This window comes from Anabas testudineus, chromosome 18 (assembly GCF_900324465.2).
Source record: "Anabas testudineus chromosome 18, fAnaTes1.2, whole genome shotgun sequence".
Taxonomy (NCBI): domain Eukaryota; kingdom Metazoa; phylum Chordata; class Actinopteri; order Anabantiformes; family Anabantidae; genus Anabas; species Anabas testudineus.
Genome location: NC_046627.1, coordinates 17,745,573 through 17,764,729, shown reverse-complemented (window position 1 = coordinate 17,764,729; position 19,157 = coordinate 17,745,573). Strand labels below are relative to the sequence as shown.

General features: G+C 41.7%; 3 protein-coding genes across 7 annotated transcripts; 2 read left to right on the top strand and 1 right to left on the bottom strand.

Moving 5' to 3' along the window:
- Nucleotides 1–416: 416 nt before the first annotated feature.
- On the bottom strand, nucleotides 417–19,122 carry si:ch73-335l21.2. Of its 5 annotated transcripts, XM_026352407.1 has the most exons (4): nucleotides 18,888–19,122; nucleotides 16,683–17,542; nucleotides 2,681–4,181; nucleotides 417–2,455 (listed from the first exon to the last, which is right to left on the bottom strand). In XM_026352407.1, the coding sequence occupies exon 4, from the start codon at nucleotides 2,397–2,399 to the stop codon at nucleotides 1,761–1,763; it is 639 nt and encodes a 212-aa protein (XP_026208192.1). In that variant the 5' UTR covers nucleotides 2,400–2,455; nucleotides 2,681–4,181; nucleotides 16,683–17,542; nucleotides 18,888–19,122; the 3' UTR covers nucleotides 417–1,760. The 5 variants fall into 5 exon arrangements, with proteins under 5 accessions (XP_026208192.1, XP_026208190.1, XP_026208193.1 ...); XM_026352405.1 differs by having other exon boundaries at nucleotides 417–4,181; XM_026352408.1 differs by lacking the exons at nucleotides 16,683–17,542; nucleotides 18,888–19,122 and having other exon boundaries at nucleotides 2,681–2,712; nucleotides 4,105–4,235.
- On the top strand, nucleotides 4,712–7,916 carry si:ch73-335l21.4 (RING finger protein 227). Its single transcript, XM_026352410.1, has 2 exons — nucleotides 4,712–7,166; nucleotides 7,603–7,916. The coding sequence occupies exons 1-2, from the start codon at nucleotides 6,677–6,679 to the stop codon at nucleotides 7,659–7,661; spliced, it is 549 nt and encodes a 182-aa protein (XP_026208195.1). The 5' UTR covers nucleotides 4,712–6,676; the 3' UTR covers nucleotides 7,662–7,916.
- Nucleotides 8,187–11,847, top strand: LOC113157120. The gene is made up of 3 exons (XM_026352399.1): nucleotides 8,187–8,417; nucleotides 8,523–8,569; nucleotides 9,008–11,847. Exons 1-3 carry the CDS (start codon nucleotides 8,389–8,391, stop codon nucleotides 10,561–10,563), a joined length of 1,632 nt encoding a protein of 543 aa, XP_026208184.1. The 5' UTR covers nucleotides 8,187–8,388; the 3' UTR covers nucleotides 10,564–11,847.
- Nucleotides 19,123–19,157: the final 35 nt, after the last annotated feature.

Sequence of the window (19,157 nt, the reverse complement as noted above, 5' to 3'; positions counted from 1 at the left end):
GCTCCCCGCCGTGCCCCCACCCCCAAAGTCCCTTTTTTATTAGAACTGGGAATTAAAACTTGTGTTTTACATGAATCATCCACTGCAGATTCACATCGATAACCATGTGGTTTTGTATTGATTTGATGTTTTTTAAACTTAGTTTTCTTATGTATTTATCTGTGTTTTTATTTGGTGGGTGTTTAATCAGAAGTGGGACAGAATAGCAAACTCAATACTCCAAAAAACAAACAGTAGAAATGCCTAAACATTTACTCCATTATAAGTAGAGATTCTAATACAAATATATTTACTCAACTATTACTATTGCTAAAATAGTCTACTAAGTTTTACTGAGTAAAAGGAAAGGATACGTGTTTTTAAACAAGAGCCATGAACCAATATGAGTATTTAAACTGTTTTTATTTGCTCTCAATGCACTTTCATTGTAAATAATAGGGTGAAAATTCACAATTCTAGTCATTTGAACTAGAAAGCTTCAAAAGTTGAACATCCTTTCTAATACCAAATCACAGTTCTTGTAATAATTTGTTATAAAAAGAAAATACTGTGACATTACAAAAACATCTACTTGATTTGATTAACACACATAACTCATATTAAGATCACATAAGCCTTTGAAACCATAGTTACACAAATCAAGGCCTGTAAATTGTGTCTCTCATCACCCTGACTCAGTTACTGATAAAAAATGCTAGTGTATTCAAAAACAATTTAGTTTAGACACCATTGAACGCGTTGTTGATTCTGCTGATAACATGAAAGTGCAAGTCCAGTCCAGATTTGTTCCACATGTGCCTCATAAATAATGTTTTTGTAGAAGTCTTGGGCTTGGTTTTGTTGAATTTAATATGAGCCAATGTGGTCCAAAGTGCTCACACGCACAGAAAAAACATCCACTATTATAAATTTATTGTAAATGTATACTCATATACACGTCTTCAGTACCTCCAATGTGAATAGGAATAGGCTCAGTCTCAATCAGATTCATTATGGTTTGCCAAAATAAACCTAATAGGCTTATTAATCAATAATTAAAGAGCTACACAGGTCAATAAAGAAAAGAAAAAATACACACTCACAGAGGGACACATAATAAACGCACATTAAAATCATTTTTGCATCATTACGCTATTAAATGTCATCGCTGCTGCCAAAAGCTGCTATCCACATAAAACGCCATTGTTTTGAATAAAGATGTCTGGAGGCAATTTAATTCCTAATCCTATAAACTGTTTCTACGATAAGTGTACAACCAGAAATTACATTATTTTTTTTATAGAAAGTGTGTATAAATATGCAGAGGTTGAAACATTGGAACAACAAAATCTTTTCATAGCATTTTATGCCACAAATGAGCAAAAGAGAGAATGTATGTAATCAACACTCACACTATTATTAGCATATATGCTCCAGGCAGTGTTTAAATGTGTTATGTGAATTAGCTGTTTAACATTATAAAGCATGCACAGTCACACTAATGTTTTATTTTGAAATGAACCACTAGAGGGAACTGTTCATCAACCTATTCTTTAAGATGGGACACACACACACACACACACATCTGCAGTACAGTGAATAAGGTTTGGTATAAATAGTGGTTATAGTAACATATTTGGAATTTATAAAAATAAAATGAGAACAGAGTGTGTTTCACATGTCAATTTTCTATTTACAGTGCTGTCCAGTAGCATAGCTTTATATAAATAACATTCAAGTGCTAAAAAACAAACAAAAAAAGACATAACTCTTCCTTCTTTTTAAGGCTTTCTGTTAAAGAAATGTGGCCCAAACACCACTCCGACCACACAGGTGATCGCAAACAGCACCCAGAAGATGATAGCCAGCAGCTGCACACAGAACAGGGTCTTCTTGCTCTGCTGCATGACTTCCTCTTCCTGCATCAGGCCTGGCGCTGTGCCGTATGACCTTTCCGGGTGCATCTGCTGAACCCGCAGGCTGACAGTGGGTAGTATGATGAAGCGGGTGTCCCTGTTATCGCCCTCCAAGGAGAGCACCACCCTCTGGGTGACTGTGGCCAGGCGGGTCGCCATGGTCATAGGCAGGTGAAAGGCCACGGGGGGCAGTCTGGCCAGGATGCGGGAGTTGCAGGGTAAACAGAGGGCATCCCCAGTTTCTAGTGGTGTGAGGTGGCGGCACAGGGGGCAGGGGATGGCTGGTGGGCTGGATGGGTTAGTGGGTTCACAGGGGCAGAGCTGGATCCTCTGGAGGCACTCGGTGCAAAAAACATGGAGGCACTCCAGCATCCTGGGGCATTTGTTATGCTGGTTGTACTCCTGGTAACAGATGGGGCACTCCACATCCATTGGCTCCCCAGAGGTGGGTGCTGCAGCAGTCAGTTCCCCCTGCTGGAGAGCTGGGACTACAACCTCTGTCATACTGGAGGGAGGATGAGTGACTTGGAAGCGCAGCGATAAAAAGAAAATGGTAGAATCTGTAAAGAAAAAAGAGCAGCTCCACATGTGTCAGACTAAAGGAACTCCAGAAGCTCATGTGGTCTTTAAACATGAGGATCTGCCCCCCCCCCCCCACCAGAGATGCTGCTTTGTTTCTTCTAAATTTTATGAACAGATTCCACAGCCCATGAGTCATAGCATTAATCCATTTAACCGCTCAGACATCGACCGCCTAGAAATGACCCCCTCCCATCTGCACTCACAATCATCTGGGCTCCATGTAGTGTGTGCTGGTCTGCACGGCGCACTCGGAGCATGTCCAGGAAGTTAGGAAATAAAACATGAGAAAAGCAACAGATGAGCTGTGACAGCATGTGGTAGGTCACTACTTTCTGTATGTGTGTGTGTTTGTTTTCACAAGTTATATTTGTTTTGTGTCACTTATTTACCCCTGAGGCAAGTTTGAAACTGACCTCTCTAATTCCAACATAAAGCTGTGTTAGAGAGTCAAACTAAGTTATTCTAAATGAGTAGGCTGGCATTTTGGGAAATGCCCTTATTCAATTTCTTGAAAAACGGGAAATTAGGAGATTGTCTTTCACATATAATGTTATGTATACAAATCAACTTGACCAATTTTTTACTAAGTCTCCATACTTTTATTTTGGAGAGTAAACCATATGAATGGTGATAAACTACCTTCCCTGTGTGAAATATTTTTCTGCTTCTGGCCAGAAAAGCTCCCAGCTGACATCATCTGACATGTAATCTGGTTGCTCTGACTGGAAAAGTTTTTGTCTTGGTTAACTGCTTCTCCAGAACTCCTTCAGATGAGTCAAATGCTCTCTAACAATGTGTTTCCTCCCTTGCTTACAGACGATAATAATCACATTTCCAGCGTCCACTTGTTTTTTGGTATTACAGCTGTTTAAAATTAGGTTATATTCAGCCAGCGCCTAAGCTACACAGAAAGACTGGAAACAACTTCTAATCTGGCTCTGTCCAACTAGCATCTGCACCTCGACAGCTCATAACATGTTAAAACTCTTGTTGAATTTGTATTAATCAGGGTTGATAAGTGAATGTTCACCCTGAATAGTAAAATACGATGACATCCATGATTTCAACCAACTCTATTATTTTCTTTTCTGTCACTTGACATTTTCATGCGACACACATCCCACACTGACATGTTGGTCGACATATAAAAACAGAGCTCTAGGTTTTGTTTTGCTTCACTGACACCTTTTTTTTTGTCCATTATCATGGGACAACTGCAAGGCAACCCACTCATGGGGGGATTGTTGCTTAGCAAACGGGGTGCCTTTTGAATTGATCCTTGGTAACACTTGGCCCAATATTTTCTTAAAAGTGCAAACAGTGAAAACATCATTTTACAGCAGCATGCAGCATGTGTCCTGACAAACTATGTGTGATGGAGAAATGTCGTTAAAAGATCAGAGAGTTGAAATTACCACTTACCCACTGCACACACCTTTTTGATCAGAGCACACTTTGATGCCCAACTTTCATATTTCTCCTCATGTTAGAGCAGATCTTATCCTGGCAGAGCGTCTTCCTTTCCCATCAGTGCGCACAATAACCAGTCAAAAATGTTTCTTGATATTCTGCAGCTACGTGTCTGAGCTTGGCTCAGCGGCTGTCCGCTGTTTTCACTCTGCCTCACCTGATTTTACACGTCCTCGTCTCTCAGTCTGGTCCCCAATGAGGCAACCCGGTGGTTTGATCAGCAGTAATTAAACCCTTGGTGATGTGAAGGTAACCAGAAACCACAAGACAGAAAAAGACACATCAGAGTCTCACAATCCCAACAACTCGTACTATACACTATATAATTATTACTATGCTTCCTTGCACTACATTAATTGTGGATTGTGTTATTATTAACATGCATGTTTTTTATTCTAGTTTAAATTGAGATTATGTTTACAGAAAACATGTCTTCTTCCAATACTGAAAAGAATCACTCCTACATTTTTCATGTATACACAGGACTAACAGAGGTAAATAAGAACAACAGTCACAACAGTCAATGTGTGTTCAGAGAACATGCATCTGTAGTGTAAACACGTGAAATGTTGACAATTACATCATTACGTGTAGTACAAAATAAATTGCTCAGTATCTTGTAACCAGTTTGTCCTGTTCAGACTTACTAGAAGCGTCATTGCTATTTTTACTGTTCCTGTTGATCACAGTCCAAAAACGTTTAAAGATAATGTTCACAAGAAGGTTTAAAACTGATTAAAGGTAAAGGTGTGCTTACTCACCCTCCAGCTAGTTTACTTTAAAACCTAAATGTTGGCACAGTTGTAAAACTGTTTGAGCAATTTTTCTGGTTTCGGTAAGAAGTTACTAAAATGAATAGTCCAGAAACAAAGGACTATGAGAGTTACATGGTTCACCACATTTAATTACCACATTTAAATCATTTAAAACAGAGTTTCACCCAGTGTTAAACTCCCAAATGTTAGAAAAAGATGCACACATGTGACTGTATCACATGTATCATCACTGAACAATTAAAAAACAGCTATGTCTAGAATGACAGACAGCAAGACTGACGTTACCATACACAGGTGTAATTAAGGTCAACAATAACAGCTGTATTTTAATGTCTTCTATGACGGGGTGACACTGAGTCAGTACGTACTACACCAGGTAAACTGTAGAAGCTATGTTGCCTATTGGTACCAGCTGAGACACTAGATTTGCTGAATACATACTGTAAAAAACTTGTAGCTAGTAGCTTTTACTTAAGTTCTATTAGTTTACATTTAACTTCACTGGCAACATAAAAGTGGCAAAACACATTTTTTCTCTTCTGCTATTCAACATCATACAAGTCAGAAACCTAAGGCCTGTTTTGTGTGTATCACACACCCAGAAAGAATAGCAGAAGTTGATCTACTGAGGACAAAACGCTGTGGATTTTATCAATTTGCCTTTGCAAAATGCAGGGAGGAAGCATAGGAGAAATGAAAGAATGCGTGAAGAAATCCAGTTTACCACTGGTTAATGTATTTGGGGAAAATGATGGGAGAAATAATAACACACACATATTGTTTCTCCTGGGTCTACGGGCTGATTTGGAACCAGTACTTAATACTTGCCATGCCAAGAACCTATCTTCATCTGCAAAGGAAAAGCATCAGTGTATTTCCTTGTGTTTGGGTCACTGCAGCCTACTGTAGCTGTTAAACATGTAATTTAGTAATTGATATTTAGGATCTTGGTAAATTAGGCCCTACTGTAGCATAAAGGTTGTTACTAATGCTGTTAATATTTGTTACCATGTATGTTGTATTTAAAGATAAGAAATGAATTATAGCTCAGAAACAAAATACTGAATGAATAAAATAATTCTTCAGTGAGACAACAGATGTCCTGTTATAGAATAACTACTTTATATTTAGGTCTAATTGTAAAAAAAAAAAACATATAGATTTGACCTTGCTATTATTCTAAGCAGCATTATCGCTTCAGTTTTCACTAGAACAGACACATTTCCTTTAATATTTCGCCTCAGTGTAACAAAACAAACAATTCCCGCACTGTCATTCAGGTTGAAAGGTTGTGTTACACCCTTACAATAAATTAAAAGAAGACAGCAAAAGCGGGAAGGCCTACAAACTAAACTAAACACACTCAGCTTGTGATTGTTTGCCAGGATTGAAGCGGAAATGGCCATGAAAGGAGTTGACGGCTGGATAAGTGAAAGGAGGAGCCTGGTTTGGGGATTACCACAGAAAGAAAGGAGCTGACGTCACACCACACACGCAGCAGGGGAGAGACCTAGGAGGGAAACTCAGGTCAGGTGAAGTGAAGTCAACCTTTTCCTGGGAGTTACACCCCCCCCCTCCCTATACACCTGGCTGGGATTTAACCCGAGCAATCCGAGTCGCTGGTGGTGGTGGGACTGTGCGTAAAGTCTGTTTAATGTCTGTGGACGTGTGTGAGAGCGCACATGTGCATCATGGTGACTTTGGTTTCATTGCATCATCTGTATTTAGATCTGGGTGACTCATCGTTTGTGTTCAATGGGTTCAGGCATGCTACGCTTCTGGCGCTTTTCCAGACTTGGGAGTTTCTCCTCCTCCTCCTCCTCCCCCTCCTTCTCCTCCTCCCACGCGTTTCCTCACACCCATGGAGGAGGCTATAAGTCCGGGCAGCTCCACGTCTGATTTCATTCAAACCTGGAGGTGAATCGCTGAGGAAACAACCACATCAGACGCAGGATGTTTTCAGAGCTTGAGTGCGGAATTTGTTACCAGAGCTTTAACGCAGGCCGGCGTTGTCCCCGGGAGCTGCACTGTAAACACAGCTTCTGCGAGAGCTGCCTGCTGGTCCTTTCTCGACCCCTCGGATCAGGTGAGACACCTGCAGATGGGGACAGGTCGATCGTCTGCCCGCTGTGCCGACAGACCACCTCCATCTCCGGGGAGAGGAAGATGAGAGCCGAGCTGAGGGTGGATGAGTGCGTCCTGGAGAGGCTGCTGGCCGCGGGAGTCCTCAGCCAAGAGGATGAGGAGGACAAGGACCAGGAGGAAGAGAGGGGCGGCCAAGATCAACACTGCTGTGAGGACGGCGAGGAAGAGGCGTCTCCTGAGACTCCTGCCGAGGACAACGACTCCTCCGCGCTCAGCAGAGGCGCCGCGGTCCGGAGAACTTGGAGGAAAGTTTGGAGAAAGATCAGCGGAAAGCGCACAGGACAGACGGGCGGAGAAAGTAAGTAACCAGCCAGAGTGTGGTTCATGGAAATGAGTTCATAACTAGTTTTACAAGTTGTCTTGTTGTTGTCAAAACAAACAGTGTGAAAGGGAGTGTTTGGAGCAAAACACCAGGGAGTCACTGTAGGGAACACTTAATAATAGTGTTCTGTAATCGAGACCTGAGTAACAGTAGATAAGATATAGATCAGCTGAATATGTCACAGCTAAACAGAGATGAGGGTTTTAACACCAAAGTTATGCTGTTTCATATGTCATGAAATTATCACCTATTCATTTATTATTATTTATAATATATTATTTCTAGGTGTAGTCCTGGAATAGTGGAATAGAGGGGCGTACAAGTCTTTTAAGTTATTTTAACTGTAACCTATCTTAAATACTTAAACCCAGAAGAAAACATGTTTCTAATGTTTCCGTTTTTCTCTCAACAGACTGTATGACCAACGCTGACTTGAGGAACATAGCCATGATGTCCTGCTACATGTTTTGAACTGTCTTCGCCCTCATATACCCTGGATAATGTGATGCTGTATTTATTTTCAACATGACTTTTTTATTATAACTATGACCACTACAGTATGTATTTGTCACTCACACACAAAAAAAGTGGTGCTGAAGAATTTAATTTCAAGGTTGTATTAATGCAAATGTGTGTTGTATTTATTCTGTCTAAACTCCAGCTGAATGTATTTATGTTGATATATTTGTTATATATTTAAGTAAAATTAAACACATTCTGGTTTCACTTTTCTGTCCTTTTCTGAGTTTTGGATGGGAATTTAGGGGAGTCGTTGTGTATCTATATCTATATATATGTCTTTGAATTAAACACATTAAATGTAGGCCAAATTAAAAGTAAACTTTAAAAAGTAAAAGCAAACTTTAAAAAAGTTCAAGTCAAAAAGAAGAAAACAGTAGCCTGCATTAAAAAAATGAAATATTCATACAACTTAACAAAAAAACCATAAAATATTTAAAGAAACTATGAATTATTTTAAGGAAATTGGGCCAAAACTTCTGTTCAGCTCTAGGAAGATACAGGAAGTGGGTTACCTGAAGCCAGGTGAACAGCATTTCCTCCAATCAGATTCACAACTAGCAACAGAGCAGCAAACCTCCTCAGCAGGACACGTGGATTGATCATACTGCTGCACTTCTGCTCCTTTTTTACAGTCAACTTTTGGCAATTAAAATAACTTGGAAGGAAGCTGACCACCATGTCAGTCAATTTAGCTCCCAACTCAAGGTAAACACCAACTTCTTTTCAAGTGTTTGACTAAAACCACTGGTATTTTAATTATCTTGTAAAGTGCAGCAGTATTCCTGGCGGTGTTTATTTGTTCCTCTGCAGACTCCTGTTGGTCTCTGTGCTCGTCTGTGCAGCTGTCATGTGTTCAGGTGAGCACAGTGTCTGTGGTTTTAGTGAGTTGTCCTGGTTCTTTCAAAGATGTTGTAGGGCATGTATTGGCTGATTGGGCTGATTACAGTGATATGCTGGTTTTCCATAAAACTAATACTGATTGTTTAACAATAGCAGCATGGGGAATTTGTCTGGTGTGTACAACTGGTTTTTGTTTTTCCCCTGACAATGAAATGCAGAGAGATAAGAATACATTTGTGACTTACGTGAAACCAATCTTTTGATCTTAAGACATAGCAGGTTATGTCTATCTAATTTAATGTTAAAAATAATAAAATGACCTCATAAGTAACAAAAGCTTTACGTCAATTCTACAATTTTATCAGTGTAGTAATGTCAAGTGATTTATTAATTTAGTAGAAATGACGAAGCAGTAAAACATAATTTCTTGTTTCCATATTCTTTTCTGTTTTTAGCCAGTCCAATAATAACTCAAGTGGATAACGAAGGGAAACACAATATCCTAAGATCACTGTATATGCCATACAACCGGGATCCTCGACTGCCAACAGAAACTGGAGGCCAAACAGGAACCAATAATAAAACTGAGACAAGTGGAAACTTTGGAGAAGCCTCGTCAATTATTGACCATCAATCAAACCTTCCACAGCTCAGTTATGACCCAGATAACAAGCGGTCTGGAACAGGAATAGCTCAAGTGTGGAGAGGTCAGAGTGCAGGTGGAATGAGGCCATCGAACAGCATTTACACCAGACAAATCTTAGACGGACCACAACCCAGAGTGAATTACCTAACTCTTAATAGAAAGTCTTATAATTACCCACCAATCATTAGAAAATCATCTCTAAAAGAAGCTGGCAGTCCTTTTTATCAAGGTGTTTCACAAGTTTGGCCCCCTGAATATTCTTATAGTCCCTACAATGAAGCACAGGATCATATAGCTGGAGATAAAACAGTTAGGAAATACTCTGATTCTCTCCTTTCACCCCCCACGGGTGTATATTGGACTGCACGTCTGCCAGCTCCTCATTACAGTGGCTTTAAAGAGACAAATGAGCTCACAGCAGCTGAGGTGCAGAGCACATCTAGCAGGATTCAATCAGGTGAATCTCTTGGCTTACCAAGTCAAACTGCGCCTCGTGCCCTATCAATCAGCGAAACTTTGGACGCCTCTGTTGTTAGAAGCAACCCCAGCCCAGAAACACTGACACCATCCATCGCAGATTTGTCCCAGGGGGTAAGTTCAGAGAGCACAGATAAAACGCAGATATACAAAAAGGCCAAGTCGTATCTCTTCAAAGACTCCCAGACCTCATTTCATAGACACGAGGCAACTGGAGGAGTCGCTGGTGATGGAGCCAGAATTTTTTCCACAACTCCACATGAGCAGGAGCCCTCTGCCACACGAGGTTACAGCAGGCTCTCATCCAATTTGAGACAAATCCAACAATCACACCAGAATGATCCAACAAAGGAAGTACAACTTCCTCCTATGAATAGACCACTGTATCAAAATGTGGTCTATTATAGTGCTCAGACACATAGTTTTAGGAAATATCCACCTGCAGCTACTGTTTCCTCCGCAGCACAAACTCCCACTCAGCGCCCTTTATATCCAGCATCAGGCACAACTTTGGAAAGTTTTGCCTCCATGGATAATGTAGATTCCCAATACAGCAATGACCCCAGCAGAGAGAAACCTGTTGCGGGGAGGCCAATAGATGAACCTACAAAAGGGTCCATGCATGATTACAAACCTGCACAATCCACAAAAACTCTCTACGGCTTCAGAGGGTTTGAAAGTCCTGCAAGGAGTGCTGCGAAGGAGCCGGCTGTTCTCTCTTTCAGCGACGGAAGGAGCTTTCGACAATACAGCTTCAACAAAAAACAGGACTATAAATTCAAAATGGCAAATATGCATTCTTCTTTGTCACCAACAGTACAGCTTTGGACTGAGGGGAGCTACAACAACAGCCAAACCTGTGTTAACACCCACATCACCTCCTCCTGACCTTTTGCATATCGACCAGACCACAACTGTTTCTACTTCGGGGGCGTTCTCATCAGGTTTTAAGGATGTGAGGTCTGAAAGTAATACCCATATGGAGTCAAATCAAAATCACAGACAGTTCAGAATCACTAAAAGAATATATGGTCTGAAAGGATTTAGCAGTCGACCACTTGAGGGAGCTGAAGCTTTAGTTGGAGAACCAGACAAGGCGGCCACATTCCAGCAGGATTTTGAAGGTTTTGAACTCGGCAGTTCACAGATCTGGCAACCGAAAAGCAGCAGAATAAACAGATGGTACGATCAAACGAGTGAAAGGGAGCGAGGCACCAGCATAATATCCACACAGAGCCGAAATAAGCCACAGAGCGAAGACCTTAAACCACCTCTAAAGGCTCCAGGAAGTGTTGAATCAGTCAAGCCTGGCAGATTTTCACCTGACAAATATAAAAAGAACTATAAAACCTATGCTTTTCTGGGATTTCAGCCTGTTCCAACCACAAATGGAAGCGCTGAAAGTCAAACACACTGGAAGTATACAGAACAAGATCCAACTACAGCATCACCAACTCACAAAGCCTCCTCAGCTTATCTCACATCAGCAGGGGGTCTCACAGTTGAATCCAGCCTGAAATATGAGCCACTAACGTCCAACAAAAGCAAACCAGTCTCAGTGGAGGCGCGCCAGCTCAACATTTCCACCAGCAGCATGGTGAGAGGGAAGCGTGTGAAGGGAAAACGCAGGGAAAAGCTCAATGAATCTATTTCTCTGAGCAACAATACTGCAAACGTAGCCATATTAAAGTCCCCCGTCAGTGTCAAAGCTGTCACATACACTGATATTCTTGGAAGTGCTTCGTTCAGCAGCTTCAGGGTTACAACCCAGGAACCAACCACGACAGCTGATGAGGGTTATTTTCCAAACACTTCAGCTTCAACTAAGCCAAAAGAAGAGGAGCAAGGAAGCTGGGAAGGCACGAGCACAAGCGCTGAAGAAAATGCTGAAGATGGTGCAGAAGATTTGAGTGGTGTTGAGGAAAAGCAGCAGAGTGTTAAAAGTGAAGGAGAGGACGCTGGAGTGGAAACGTTTGACACTTTCTTAGACGGCGAAGGAAGCAGAAACAAGCATTTTAATCATGTTCTGTCAACTGATACCTCAAAGAGACAGACACTTAGGGAAGATATTTCAGAGCTATATTATTTACAAAAAGCAACTGGGAACATTTCTTTCAAGTCAATGAACATGTCTCATTCAGATAAATAGTGGAAATGTGCTGAAACGTTGTACAGTTGGAGCAAATGTAATAAAAGTTTGTTCTTGGGAAAATTGTATTTATGAAAAGTTGATAATTATTCAACAATGCCTTTTAAAATATTGTCCTGAGTTGGTAGAAGCACAAAACTCTTAGTTTGTGCAGTAAAACTGCAAGTATCTGCCTTTAAAAGAACAGTACCACTCTAAATGATTTACTCAAGTCGAAAGACGACATGGACGTGCTATAATTTACTTTATTGTAAAATGATTTTAAACACTACTGAGCTTGAGTGTTTTGAAGAAAATTACACTCAAATGATTTATTTCAGAATATAATTTATTACATAAATTTCTCCAAATCAGATATCGACCTTTTAGTTAGTTCCAAAAAAGAAAATGTTTGAAAATATTTATTGAATATAAACCAATCCCACATGTGTGCTGTACTTAAATGTTAAATGTGAAAAAGAGAATGCATATATATATAAAAGGACTATACTTTTTATGAAGAATCTGCATGTGGAAAGAAACTGCACATCTACAGTCGTAAGAAGAAGTAATGTCACTGTTTCTTTCACAATTTCCTGTTTTTTTCAATCGATAGGGTGTAAAATGTTATCTCATCTTCTCCAGCCTCACAAAAATCAACACAAAATTTCAAAGTTGATTAAAAACACAAGTGAGTGAAACAGCGGAATAGAGACGTGTATTGACTTAAAGAGTCGTTCACACCTGACGTCCTAAGAATACGTCTGAGGAAATGCTTCCTAGACGTTGTGCAGGTCTAATCCACAGCTATAGGAAGTGTTTGTTTGAGGTTACTGCCTTCAAAGGTGGTTTAACCAGTTATTAAAACAATGTTTCACTTAAACAAACAAGATATAATATCCCAATTTGTTTTAAAGGTGCTTGTAACCAGATTCTATACATTTAAAAAACTTATTTTTAAAATTCTTTTAAAGTGGACCTGATGGCAAAACACCTGCATGATACAGAACAGTGCTACACAAATGAAAGTAAGAATTTCTCTTTTCATTACTGGCTTGTTTTAAAGACTAATAACTAATAAAAATATATGAATTGGCATTTAAAATGTATACAGCCCATTCCAATGACGATCAGACACCTCAGGATACGTCTTACTAAATTACTAATCCTCTAAATCAAGGATCTTTGCTTTTGGGGATTTCTAATGTCTCATTCAGTGTGGTCAAAACCATCCATCTAGTGTAACAAAGACGTGAAGAAATGCTGGAAATTATTTAAAAATACTAAGCACCATTAATCACATCAGCATTTTTACTAAATGACATCTTCCAGCTCCAACCTCAAACCCTCTCTTCACCCAGGAGGAACTGAAACCTAATGATTAGTGGAAACTCTGAAGGGGTCAAACGTGGCTTTTCTGAGCATAACTTTTGCCTCATTGGCCAAATGATTAGCATAACGTAATGTCAAGTATGAAGAGGGACGAGGAAGGAAGGTCGTACTTGAGGCTTTTTATAAATTGATTGTATTCCCATTCCTTGTGTCCTCGTTCCCAGGCAGGCAGCGGCTATTGAGTGTGCTGACACAGTTTTTCCATCTCGTCTTTCGGAGCTTACGAGAAAGGCTTCAGCATGCTGGTCTCTGTGTTAACACGCTATGAGATGGAAAAACTCGATTGTCCCTCTTTGTGAGAAGGTCTTTCTCTTACTCTGCCAAGCCATTGATACGTAAACAAAGACTTACTGAAGAAATATGTGCTTTGTTTATTCAAATTTTGACCACAAAGGGAATATTTCTGACTGTTATATCAATATTCCTGTATAGTAATTGTATCTATAACATCAGCACTAACTGAACTGACTGACTTGGCACAGCTTTAGTGACGTGATTGTGCATCAACAACACACACACGCACACACAAAGCAAGATGTTTCACTAGATGGCGTTACTCATCCATTTTATTAACCCACGTGTGACCCGGAGCAGAGCATGTTACAGCCCTCGTGCTGTGGTGTCCCGATGGGAGGCTACATAACTTTAACGCGAAAGGAATTTGCAAAACAAGTGAAAGAGGACGAGTTAAATCACATAATTACTGTTATGCATTTTGATCTCCTTAAGCTCAAAAGCTTGCAATTGGGATCAAAACTGATGGATCTGCTTCCACCCCTATCAGCAAACCAACCAGACGCTGGGTTTCAGGGGCACTGGGTCCACGCTAATCCCAGCTCCCAGCTCCTAACAGGTCCATTCACACACACACACACACACACACACACACACACACACACACACACACACACACACACACACACACACACACACACCATCTGATCCTTCGTCTTTTCCCATCAGCCAAGTTCACCTAAGCTCAACCTAGGTCCTGCTCCTCAGTCTACAAGCTCAAAGGAACCCCCCCACACAAACTGTGCAGAAGGTGGGAGGGACCCGCCAGTCAAAATTAAACACATTGCACATAGGAACATCACCCCCTTCCCGCCAACACCCCACCGATATCCGTGGAAAGCGGGGCTGTCCACTTTCCCATAGAACTAGGAGGTATTGAGGTGGTGTGATGTCTGGAGGTGTGTTACGTGTGCTGGCATGTAAAGGCGTAGCTCTGACAGCGTCTTCAAAGTTGCCCTCTTTCTGTGCTGCCTTTTGTGCGTCTGGTTCACACACTCTGTTCTTTTCTTAGTGTGTGTACTCGCCTATAATATTCCCTGTGTGTGTGTGTGTGTGTGTGTGTGTGTGTGTGTGTGTGTGTGTGTGTGTGTGTGCTGATCACAGACAGTGTGGTGTTCTCTTGCAAAAGCCTCCCCCACCTCCTCCTCTTTCCTCCCCCTTATCCTACTGAGAGGGGAATTCTGTACCATGTGTCTGCGGTTTTCAGGGAGCTTTCAAGGAAAATAAAGCACAGAGGCCTCACATCACCCCCTCCGCCGGCACCACTCCCCCAAAACGCCCTCGTCACCTCCCGCCCTCCTCCTCCTTGTTTCACTCACTCTCTCACTCGCTCCATGTGGCCCCTTTTTTCAGTTTCAGCTTCAAATCCTGTCAAAGTAACAGAATTATATGTGGTTTTAAGCATTAATTTAAAACATAGTGAATAATATTTTAATTTGTATGTCCACCTTCATGCTTCAAATCTGAGAGGAGATGTTCTACTGTTTTTAACAGATGATTATTTCAAGCTGCTTATTTCTCTTTTTATCTACTTTAAAATTAGTGTTTTACTGAATTCAACTCAGTTTATAGTTGTATCTATCTTCTAATGCCACCTATAAACGTTACCTTCCCTGTTTTTCACCTCATGCGGCCCCACATCACTTTAACCCCCCCCCACCTCCGCCTCTCTCACTCAGCACTGTGCGGTCACTACTGTGGCAGTCCAGGCCAGGTCCGTGCCAAACATGCTGGACCCCATCTGCACAACCTTATTTTGATTTCATCTGACCATAGTTTGTGCTGCCAATGTTCATCAGACCTTTTTTTCATGTTGCCTGGAAAAGTTTGAGCAGCAGTGCTGCAAAACAGAGCGAGGGTTTCTTCCTGAAGTCCCAGAGGTTGACTTCACATACCGTCGTTCACACTGAACTGTTCTCAGTTTACCAGGAAAATCCTCGTGTTGAGTCAGAAGCACTTATTTGTCTGTTCTCCAGTGCAAAGGTACGTAAATTGTGAAGTGTACATGGCTACTCACTATGCACATTACCCACTTTTATTGCATTGAAGTTGAACTTTACAATCTGTATTTTCAATGTAGGACAACTTGTTTGTTTTAATTCTGCAATTATTAATTCTAATAATTTACAGTATATTAAAGGTGAATGAGAGGAACATGTTGGGTTTAGTTTATTTGGTGTGGTCAGTGTACAGAAGGATTAGATACAGTAAACTAACACATCTGTAGCATTACTTATGTTGTTTGTTATGGCTAAGCACAAGATGGAAATGATTTCTCACATCTCAAATCTGGCCCTGCAGATACGTCTTTCATGTCTTACCTCACAGTCTAGCTCCACTACATATTAGACTAAGTGTGAATGATGGGAAGGAAGTAATTTGGGAGCACAGAATTGCGCCGACTTTAATTTTCCCACATCAGCCGTGGGAGCAAAAGCTATTTCCGTGTCCTACATCCAGCGAGCTTCCTGTGGCCTTCACGGTGGAGGAAGTCATAAAGACAGGAAGACTTCCTGTATTGTTGCCAACATGCAGCAGTACGGACTGTGCATGAGCTGCAAGGCCAGGGCGTACAGATGTAAATACCATATAAACTGTACTCTGAGCCCTATTGCAAGAGGCCAAGGCACACATAACACAGATGGTACAGAAACACACTGCAGTGCAGTGTAAGTGCAGATGTAAGATGGTGTGTCGGTCAGACTTCACAGGAGGCATCGACAGCATCGCTTCACAATAAGAAGTTTTGCATAATGTAGCCTTAAGCTGGAGCAGTCTAGATTTTTTGGATAGCACTATGCAGTCAGAGGCATTTTTTTGTAAGTGAAGAAAACTGTTTCATAAGTTTAATAAGGGAGTTTTTTAAGGTCATGAGCAAAAACTGGACTCACATGTGATAAACCAATGTTACCATGAGGTGCATTTAGTAGCTGAACTCAGTCCTGTTGCTAAACAACTGCAGGTTTAAACTCGTGTTGCACTCTTAGATGCTCTAGATGAACTCTTACATGGACCTTACGGTGACGTCTATACTAGGCTGCAATAAAAGTGTTGGATCAGTGGAGCCAACCTGCAGTGTGTTGTATGCCTTTAGGAGGATTTCATGTACATGTAACAGTGTTTGGATCATATCCACCCTCACACTAACCTACACACACACACACACACAACGAGGATCCACCCGCCCACTCACACTCAACAGGTCCATCTGTTGGCGCCTCGCTGTGATTGAACTCTCTGTCCCCTTCCCTTGGCTCCCACCCAACATCTCTTCTCCTCCTCTTCTCCCTCTCTTGTCTTGACCGGAGATGTAGCCACCACGGCGGAGGCTGGCATTGTCGCTGCCTGTCACCATGACAACCAGATGGCAGCTGTGCCAATTCCCCTCCTCGTCCGAGCGCAGCGCTGATAGCGCTCGGCACTTCCGTCATATTATGTTTGTTCACACAGGCATCACTGGGAATGAGAACATAAGTCAAATAGGAGATATGACTTCTCGTATCAACCCAAGAATAAAAGTCCAAACTGTAATTGTGGTAGGTTTACAGGTCTCCGTCGCCTGTGGGAGTATCACAAGGAAGAAGGTTTAAAATTTCACAATCAGTGGGTTCATTCATAAAACACTGACTTCCTTGAGAAAATATATCATGATGAACTTTACTGAAATTCTAAAAGTCATCTGATAAACAGAAGCATTGCTTGTGCAAGTGCAGCATGTGAAGAGGGAAATGTCTCCAGTGTAACTCACTTTATTTATAACGTGAGTGAACAAAAGTGGAGGGAACGCCAGCTGTACAGTAAATAATAGGACAGTGTGGGTTTCAGTAACCCTTTCAGGTAGCTTCCACTTTTCTCGTACAGGTGGCAACAGGCTTTCTTTATTGTCCGTGTTAACCTTATTTTCACTCAGGGAGGGAAGTGAGAGCTTCTACAGGTGCAGGCCTGATCTGTGTATGTGTGTGTGTGTGTGTGTGTGAGAGTGTGTTTTCTCATTCCTATTCATTCCTGCAGTGCCTCAGTCACACTCAGCTGCGGGTTGGATTTCTTGGCCATCTGTGGATGAGAATGATACAAGATCCCATACATGTTAACACAAAGAGGAGAAGGAAGCACGGGTTTCAACTTATTTAATTAAACTGAGTGTTGAGAGAGAGGGTCGTATCACGTGTGTCACACACTGAGGTCTGACCCCGGAACAAGCGCCACGTTGGTCAAATTACCAGTAGAGGGTTGGTGGATTTCAATCAGACTGTTTTCTTTTCCTGTGGTCACAGCCTCTGTGAGCGACTGTGTGTGAGTCAAAGGCGGCAGTGTGTGTGTGTGTGTGTGTGTGTGAGGGGCATGAGGCTGCCTGTGTCTGTGGCATTTCATGCAGATGTTCACACTTGCCTCAGGCTGTAAATCATCTTCGGCTCTTCCCCTCTCCCCCTCACATCAGTAGCTCTGTTGTTTTTTCTGCTTTAAGCCTGTCGCTTTTGGACAATTACATCACTCAAAAGGAAACGTAGCAGTCAGTCAAGAGGAACAAAAGAAACCACAAGTCCTTCTGTTGTTTGACTTTTCCTTTTTTTTTTTTTTAAAGTCAAGCGTTCGTTTTCAAGCATCTTTATGAGAAAGGCAGTTAAAAGAGCAGATGGAACCGCCTGTCACAATGGATCTTCAACACAGGACAAGCGTGATCTTCAAATCCCCCCCCCGAGGAATGCAGGCCGACAACACGTTTCAACTCAGGCTGTGCCCACGCTACGCCGGAATCCTTTGTAAACACATATTTTCCTATCAGTTTCAGGCCCCTTGTCCTGACTAAAATGGAGCTTTTCCAAAATGGCCTCCAAAGTGCGCAAAGACCAATTCATGCTTTTCACGTCCACGTGTCTGTTAGGAGTATCTATGACGCAATTTCTCATCGCCTGCCCGAACCCAGGAGGGTCCAAATGGATTCTGTGTGTGCAAAACTCGTCTCTGCACCGACTGTCCGTAATGAAACAAATAAACTAAAACGCCGCTTCATGCACCACGGACACGTACCGTTTATTTCAACATGCTGATTACTGATCTAGTTTAGTGCTAACACATACGGTTTGATTCATGTCATTTCTTAGTGTTCAGCTAAATACAACAAACAGAGGAGCTCTTCTCCTTGCTGTTGATTGGTGCCAGAGGGTGAGATCATGTTTTGTAGTGTTCTTGTGAGGAATGTGTTTGCATACGCATGTCCCGACTGTAGTGTGAATAGAAGCATGTGTGTGTTCGTAGGGTGAGGGGCAAGAAGATATTAGCCTTCAACCTGAAAGCCTCTGCTTAGCCTACAAACACAAAGATTAAAGATAAGCGGATCCCTCATCTCCTGTATTCGGTTGTGGGGTGGTAAACAAAACATGGATGGACACCAGCTCACCATCACAGCCCACCTGCAGGAGCCACTACCCACAGAGCAAAGCAGCATGGAAACTGCTGACAGCTTGAAAGTCACCAGCCTCAGTGAGAAGGAGCACTGGGAGTCACGTCCCAGCGAAACAGACCAGGAGTGAGCACATGACTCCGCAACCCGTCGTAAGACAACCTGAAAAAATCTGTACCGCCTGGAACCTGGAAGAAACGAGTCTGGCTTCCATAAAATCGGAATTAAAATCACACATTCACATAGTCCAGTGGATGAAAGTGGGTG